The sequence below is a fragment of the Volvox carteri genome (genome assembly GCF_000143455.1).
Source record: "Volvox carteri f. nagariensis unplaced genomic scaffold VOLCAscaffold_22, whole genome shotgun sequence".
NCBI lineage: Eukaryota > Viridiplantae > Chlorophyta > Chlorophyceae > Chlamydomonadales > Volvocaceae > Volvox > Volvox carteri.
The window spans coordinates 876084-884608 of record NW_003307565.1 but is presented as its reverse complement, the minus strand read 5'-3'; the positions used below and the strand labels follow the sequence as shown (position 1 = coordinate 884608).

The 8525-nt window shown below is 53.4% G+C and overlaps 1 protein-coding gene across 1 annotated transcript in view; it reads right to left on the bottom strand.

The window, feature by feature from the left end:
- Nucleotides 1–4999, bottom strand: part of VOLCADRAFT_105007 (uncharacterized protein) — a gene marked incomplete at its 3' end in the record, with an annotated part of 12818 nt that extends 7819 nt beyond the window's left edge. The window contains exons 1-6 of the mRNA XM_002951116.1: nt 4792–4999; nt 4514–4759; nt 3982–4102; nt 2224–2598; nt 1488–1576; nt 986–1088 (exon numbers count right to left, since the gene is read on the bottom strand). Coding sequence (XP_002951162.1) covers nt 986–1088; nt 1488–1576; nt 2224–2598; nt 3982–4102; nt 4514–4759; nt 4792–4979 — 1122 coding nt within the window. The 5' untranslated portion in view covers nt 4980–4999. The remainder of the gene's footprint in view (nt 1–985; nt 1089–1487; nt 1577–2223; nt 2599–3981; nt 4103–4513; nt 4760–4791) is intronic.
- Between the last annotated feature and the right edge of the window lie 3526 nt (nt 5000–8525).

Below are 8525 nucleotides of genomic sequence, written 5' to 3'. Positions count from 1 at the left end.
CGCACTCCCCTGCCCGCCCCCCCCCCTTGCTGCTGCTGCTGCTGTTGCGTTGTGGTGACGCCGTTTCGTTGTAGCGACCGCCCAGCCACGTCACTGTGGTGGTTGCTAGGTTCTTGTTGTTGTTGTTGGTTGGCGGAGTTGCTGCCGCTGCCGCTGCTTGACGCATTAGCCTGTTGGGATTAGCGGTCTTTGGGAAGTAAGTGATTTCGCGCAGATAAGCAGACATACATACATACAGACATGTTAAAGAACAGCAGGACTTGCATTTGTGTGTCCTCTTGTCCATGTTCAGCGTTTCGTAATTTGATAAAATGAGCCGCGAGCAAGGGAAATCGGCAGGGGGAGTGGGCAGGGGAACTGGCGCCGAGGGGGCATATCACGTGGCTGAGGGTAATGAATTGGAGTGTGCTTTTGGGGTAAGTGTGTATGTATTTTTGTATGTATGTATGTGTGTGTGTTTTAATTGAACTGGTCCGCGGGAAAGGAAGGAGTGCACCACACGGGTTGAGAAGGAGGAGGTCGCTACATGCAGAGCTTACTGAAGACACAGTCGCAGTCCAGGAATGGAGTAACAGTACTACTAGTGAGAATATCGCTGAATAATTTTAAGATGTTGACGAGGGGGAAAGGGGGGAGAAAGACGCCAGAGCGAATAGAAGAGGCCCTCCAAATGGTGGTAGTGGGGCGATATGGACCAGCAGGTGTAGGGGTGGGGGTGGGCGGAATGGAAAGGGATTTTTACGTCTGTATGTGCATCCGTGCGCGCCGGAGTATAAAGCGCCAAAAGATTCTCCGTGTTAAGATAATAGCAGCCATCAAAACACATACAAACACACAAACACACACGTACACAGTTTTGAACACTCGCCCACAGCCTTCTTAACACTCCCCAAAACCCTAAAACCCAACCTACCCGCGTCTCAGTACCCAATCTAACCAACTCCCAACCAACTTCCCAACGACCCCCAACCAACTCGCCACCCACCTGCCACCTCTCCGCCATCACCAGTGAGTGCATGGCGGACCTAGCCACGGCCCCAGGCCGCATGCGGGCATAGCGCCAGAGGAAGAGCTGCAGAGAGAGGTAGCTACGGGTGGGTGAGGGGGAGAGGGTGGGTGAGGGGGGGGGAGGACGGGGGAAGAGGGGTGAAGAAGGGGGGGGAGGGGGGGAGAGAAGGTAAAAGGGGAGGGGGGGCATGTGCAAGGAAACAAGGAATCAACTGCCCCCGGGAAGAGGAGGTTGCGCAGTGGGCGTGAAGTGATTGAACTCTCGAGGGAAATCTCTTTCAAGGTCTCAACTGTAACAACTGTAACAACGGTCAACCTTAACGCAGTGCACCGACCCTCCGCTGCTACAATGCTCCGAAACCGGTGCGTCGCAAGGTGGCGTTGGGGGGGGGAGGGGGAAGTTGGGGGGAAAGAGGATTTCCCCCGCCGTGCAGGGGTGAGAGGGAGGGTGCTCTCTCTCTCTCTTTTCAAACACCCACTCGTGCACGAGCTCCGAAACCGTGACCGCCACAAGCAGGTGCTCCGCCATTCGCTCCATGTACGACAACGCCTCCGAAACCGACATAACCTGCGAACAAAATGGGGGAGGGTCCAACGCATTGCACACATGCAGTGCGGCGGTGGCGGCAGCCGCATCGAGGAAGTGCATGACGCCCATATAAACATACATATATACATACATACTGACATACAAATAAATACATGACGCAAACATAACGGCATGTACGACATGTATGTAGGGATGAAAAGTGTCGTCACCTCCGCACCTCACCCCACCTCGCAGGTGACCTTTCACCACCCCCCCAAAGCTCCCACCCACCCCAGGAGAAAACTTAGGCTGTGTTCCTGTCCTCTATATCCATATCCACAGGTGCAAGACACACCCGGTCGCGGGTATCTGCTACCCCTCCTCCTGCCCTGCTGCCCTGCAGGCGTCGCTACTGCCTACTTGACCATTCGAGGGGCTTATACCCTAAAACCCTAGGTGTCACCCTTACCCCCCCTTATTTCACTCCAATTCAAATTCAAACAGTTGTCAGTTGTCTGTCACTGCGTTTGGATGTCGCCAGGCTCTTTCCTTTTGGGCTGTTGCCCCATCACCATGTGTTGTAACGCCTGATCAGGTGACCTGATTTCAACCTTTTTCCTGCTTCCCTTTTCCTTTTCCACCCCCCGTTCCCCCGTCCCTCCTTCCCTCCTTCGTTCATCTCCCACCTTGACTTGGCGAGGGGGTGAAGGACCCAACAAATGCCGGTTGACGTCGATTAGGAAGCCAGGCGCCAGCGACGGCGATGACGGCATAGTGCCGCCGCCACTGCCGCCGCTGCTGGCGGCCCCCGGCGACGCCGCCGCCGCCACCGACGACAACGGCGAAGAAGATGAGCTTGAGGTGGCGGCGGCGGCGGCGGCGGCGGCGACAGCTGCTACCGCCGGGTAGGATGATGATGATGGTGAGGATGAGGCGGGCAAGGACGTGGTCGCGGTGGTGGTTGTGGTGGTTGCGGTGGTTGTCAGAATGGACGAGGTCTCCCGGATACGCGGTACGAGCGTCCGTACTTCCTCAAAGTACGGCTTCGCGGTGGCCACTTCCTGCAGGCAGCAGCAGCAGCGAAAATAGCACCCGTATCCGCAGTAGCAACAGCACCATTGGCAGTAGCAGTAGCAGTAGCAGATGACGTCATCAAAAGGGCGAACTGCATGCTTCCAACCCAACAACACCCCTTTGCCGTTGAAGGGAACATTATTGCGATAATTGTGTGGAACGACATCATATCTCCCCCGGAGGCTTCCCGGGAAAAAACACATACATACACAGACGGACACACACACACATACAGACACACACCAACCTGGGGGTTCTTAGAAGCCGTCTGCACCAACCCTAGGTGTAGTGCCCGACGCAATCGCAAACGCAACGCCACGGCCTCCCCTAGCGGCGGGCCCCCTGCCGCCACTGCCGCCGCTGCTTGCGCTGACGGCTGGGCGTCGCTTCCTCTGCTGCTGCTGCTGCTGCTGGGGCCGCCGCCGCCGCTTCCGCTGGCGGCGGCGATAGCTGCCTCCAGATCCGCCAGTACGGCACTTGCTCCGGAACCGTCCTCTGGCGGCTCGAAGGGTATCCCCGCCGTGAATACGCTGATGTCTTCCTCCTAATTGTGCAAATGTATGTATGCATGTATACGTGTATGTACGTAAGAGCGACAGATAGATCGAATGGAGTGGAGAGCAGCGGAAGGGGGGACTGCTACAGATTGTGACGGCCGGCGGTGAGACGTTATGGTGGTGGGGAGCGAGGGAAGACAGGGGGAACCACCACCACCACCACCACCACCACCACCACCACCACCCCACCGTCATCATCATCATCATCTCATCATCATCAATATCATCATCATTATAATTATGAAGCCTAAGAATGCATTCAGCCGGCAAACACGAAAATCAACTGCCAAAGGCCACTTGGTGTCGGGTGCGGGGGTGAGAACGAGAGCTGTTAAAAGGGGTCGTTGTACGGTTGTACGGTTGTACGGTTGGAGGGCTCACGGGCTCCAGGAAATCCAGAACCTAACGAGCCGTGTGGGATTCTCGAGGACACACCCACACACCCCAAACCCCAACTCTCCCCCCCCACCGGGCTCTCCTCCTTCAGGAAAGGGAGGCTCACACAATGTCAAACACACAATGTCAAACCGTGCCAACACCAACTTTCACCCGCCACCCCTTCGTCCTCCCCCCCCCCGGCCAATCCCGTCTTCCCCTATACTCCCTCCACAAGCTAAGCCACCTTGCTGCTGAGGCGTTTTTTCTTATTCCTCCACCTCCCCCAAAATAGTTGTAACAGTTCACGGTTTATATTCCGGGGGTCCACTTATTTCATCCTTTCCCGATTGGTTCGGTCTCCGTCATCAGCCCCCGGGGGGCCCGTCCAACCACCAACCGCCACCCTCAACGGCCTTCTCAAGGGGGGGACCGTACCTCGCAGACAGCTCCGCTCATAACCAGATCCCGTACGAGTGCGCAATCGTACTGCAGTGTCCGGCAGTACGCGTACAAGGCACGCGCGGACGGCGACTGCTGCAGCTGTTGTTGCGGGACCCTGGGGGCCTCGTTGGGGGGAGGGGGGGGTTGCGTGGGGGTGGTCGGGGGCCGGCTGATGTGGAGGGGGGTCGTCGTCATCATCGTCGTTGCCGTCGGGGGCAAAATAAAATTTTGGGTTTGAAGAGAACCATGGCATTAAAAGCTTTCCTATCTAGCAATGGTTGGTTATCTTCCTAGCTGTACACATTCTACACCAATCGCATCCGTGTTCTTTTATGGGATGTGACTTGTCTGTTGCCTAGGAATCATGGACATATGTTGTGGTAGTGGCGGTGGTAGCACGGACTCAAGTTGTTGCCGTACAAGCAGTAAAACAGCGTCCGTCGAGTTCCTTGCCACTATGTTTTTGCCCTGGGAGATCACAGAGACAGAGGGAAAGGATGCATATAACTAACGGAGGAGAACGAACCTGTCCAGTTTGAGCATGTAGAGGCAGGCGTACACCGTCTGCATGGCGCTGCCACCGCAATGCCAGCTCGCCTCCATCGCTAGCAGCTGATCGAGAACGTCCAACAGGGTGGATTCAGGTAGATCCCACGGCGCCAAATTTGGATCCGCTAGAAGTGCCTCTAGCGTGGGCCGTTCGACTGATGGCGATGCCGCCGCATCCATTTTCGGGTTGCCCGCCTCCAGCGCGGACATCGCCTCAAATAGACTGAAAGATTCGCCAGCAAGCAATTCGCCCACCTATTGCGTGAACAATAGATGATAGCGTGGAAATGGGTCATAATTTGGGACAACTTGGCGGCTGAGACCAGCTGGCCCTGCATCTGGAGTCCAATGCAAATGTTCTTGGGAACATGGGGAAACAGGCTTGCCTTCAGATCTGCGCGAGCCGCTTCTAAAAGCGGCCCGACGTCCAGCCATCGTTCCATTATTGTAAGAACCAGCTCTGCTGGCGCTGCGCTTAACGCCTTGCTCGGCTCGCTCTCTGTGTAACAGAGGGTGTTCTTTTTGTTCTTTTCAGGTAGATGTGCTGCCGTACCAGTAGTTAGTCACCTTGAGTTCACCGGTTTCAAGCCGCTGTACAGAATCACGTCTGGGAGCAGGGCTTTCCTTTGCCTTACATTCTACTTAGTTGCTAAGACCTTTAAGGCCAGCTGGATACTTAAGGCGAATCTATGTTTCACCCTCCTTTGACTGTGTGTGCGTGGTTGATACAGTGGGCTACAGACTTAAGAAGCGTAGAGCCAACCGGCCGTGCATTATTACTGCACCTGAGACGATCAGGGCAAACAAGACACCCATCCAGACCAGACAACGCAAGTGTCACCTAGACAGCAGAAAGGGAAGGCTCCGAAACCCACAACCACGAGGGAATACATATTTGCCAATCGACTCCCCAATCGGCGAAAGTCCTCAGACCTTCACCAAAAGGCCCACCAGCAAATACTGACAAAGAGCTTTATTGTCATGGACCACAAGAAGGTTCACGATGCGGCCGTTATTCCGTTACTGCTAGTTGCTGTTGAAGTGTAAAAGTTGATCCGAATTCCGATTCCGTTTAAAAAAACTTCAAAAATCACAAATCTTCATGACCATCACTCATTGCGGAACATGCGGAAAGCTCGGCGTCGTTGTAATAAGGCCCTGTGTTAAGGAATGGGCTCCAGTTGGCGATTGGAGGAATCCCTTACACCCTGCATGCGCAAGCACGATACGCACCGCACCTGCCGCAGGACACATTAATCGCCATCCAAGTACTGCAGGCACGGGTGGTCCTGCGCTTCACACTTCTACTAGGTCACCCACACGTCCGCCTGCCGTGGACAGACGACAGCTCTTGAGACAAACAAGGACGCATTCAAATTTCAAATTCAAATTTGAAAAACAACAAATGGCGCGCATTGCAAACTGAGGCTAATATGCACAGAGCAGAGCTCCATCCCGCGAACTTCCCCGCCTTAGTGAAGGAAGCAAGAAACTGCCTATTGTGCCTCTTCAAGAAACACCTCCACGAAAGAACAGAACTTTTTGCATACCGGATGAACTCCATGGTCGACCAAATTTACAGGAATTTCAATCCTGCCCGTTGCCGTACAAATACGTACAAATGTGGTACGACAGGCAGAAATGCGGACAAACCCTTTCCCCAGCCACTTTGACATCATCCTTTAAACAGTACTTCACTCCACCTCCACCTCAACACTGCATATGTACACTTGTGCACGCGCGCGCACTACTCGTCCCATGTACGACACGTACGACAGTTCATCCATGCGTCAGCGATGTGAAACACACTCCACAGGTAGGTAGACGCTCGCACACATACACACACACACACAGGCGCGGGTGCGGGTCTATTACTTTTGTAACAAGTTTCGCTCAGGTTCCAAAATGTAGCCATCAGCTCTTGAATGGTACGGCAATCAGCTCTTGATTGGTACGGCAACCAGCCCTTCGTCTTCTTATTATCAAAAGAACGAAGAGACCTTATAAGGGCCAATTCCCCTCTATATCAAAAGCCGGAGGAAGCCAAAAAGAGAAAGGAAAATGACATGGCCTCACAATCCACGGGCGAGCATGCATTTTTTTGCCCTGCTTCCTGTTCAGCAAGCTATAACTTGCGCTTAGCGCAAAAACAGCACAACACAGAAGCAGCTGCAGCTGCAGCACATATGGAAATAAGGTGAAAAGGGATGCGACAAAAAGGCGAAGAAGATGATGAAAAAAGACCTCAAATCCTGTTCCCGTTGTTTCGAGCGAGCCCAAACAATAAATCGCGCGCTTCACGGCTGGGGACCTCCTTTGTCGTACATCGACTCGTATAATCCACACGATCGACCAATGTCGTACACATGCCCCCACACGCCGTTCACCAGTGACCCTTTCCACGTGTGTGTCACCGTACCACAGCATCCTGAACTTAACACCCTAAAAAAAACACCTCATCCCGGCGCCCCAATGCGTTTCGAAAACACATCTTTTATATAAAAGTCAATCTGTTGATGGCGTTTATGAGTCACACTTCCAGTTGTACGGAAAATTACGGCAAGTTGGAGCTGCTGCTGCTGCTGCTGCTGCTGTGTCCTGAACTCAAAAACAAAAGAAAAGTATTGCGACCGCGAAAAGAAAAAGCCAGAAAGGGATGTCAAAGGGAAAGGACGCCTAATGCAAATATTATACACGCACTTCACGAGCACACACGTGCATTACTGACCTCCAACAGAAAGGCATGCAGAGAAACCTCTTTCTTCACTCACACACGCTGTCAAGGCCATATGGCTGGCCATATTTTTATGCACAACCCATAAGGCCTCACACGACGACGGATATGTACCACATGACCACACGGCCTCACTCTTTTCCCCCCCTCCACACACACACACACACACACACACACGCCAAGAGTAGGCAAAAAACTTCTGCGCCATGCTAAGCCATGAAGCCAAACAGAAAGTCACACAAACCCAGGCAGACAGACAGACAGACAGACAGACAAGAGATACAGAGATACAGACACGCAACCTGTCCAGAAAGCCTAAATCGCGGCTATATCAGACAGACAGACAGACAGACAAACAGACAGAGAGACACACGGCGCAGCACAGCGCAACGTGTGACCTCACACACACAACACGACAGTGACATACAATGCCCAAAACGACCAAATCCAGCGCCCATTCAAAAATTTGAAAATGCAAAATGCAAGTTTTTATAAGCAAAGGAAATCCGCAGTCCCCCCCACACACACAAAAAAACAAAAGCTAACCCCCCCCCGGTAAACCCCCGAAGCCTACTTCGGCCAAGCCGTAATCACGACGCAAGGACCGCAAGTCGTACATCAAGTACGGCGCAAGTCACAGGTCGTACGTTCTGACCCCGAAATGCATTTGTCGCCAATCGCAAACCTTAGAAATCGGTGGGTTTAGTTGCGCACATTATCGCTTTGAGAACAGCACATTCAAATTAAGCAAATGAATCGAGTCCACGCCGATCGCGTTAGCCAACAAGAACAATTTGCGAGAAAAGCTGCTGCCGGGATCACACACATAAATATTCAACAGCAGGGCCACTTGCTCACGCAGGGCCCACCCACGCACGGCAGTTTGTTAGCACATAAAACGCCCCCCGTTTGCCTTTTTGTGCACCACATATATCACCACCGTGTGCGCTGTGTAAACAACGCGCAGACGGCGTCGCCAAGGAACTCCGAAACGGCCCATCTCCTGCCCACTCTCTCCCTCTTTTCCCCCCCCCCGCCCCCCGCCACACACCGTCTTTCTCTTTCTCATCCTGATTTTTGAGTTTTCTTGCACAACTCCCAGGCCTTTTAGACCTTTCGTCATATACCGTTGTCGTCCCATTGTCGTACAGTTGTCGTCCCATTGTCGTACAGCTGTTGTACCGTTCCTGTCGGGAGTAATCGTGGGGGTGTAGCTTCGCGGATGTCATCGCCCATATGGAGAGCTGCTTCTTCA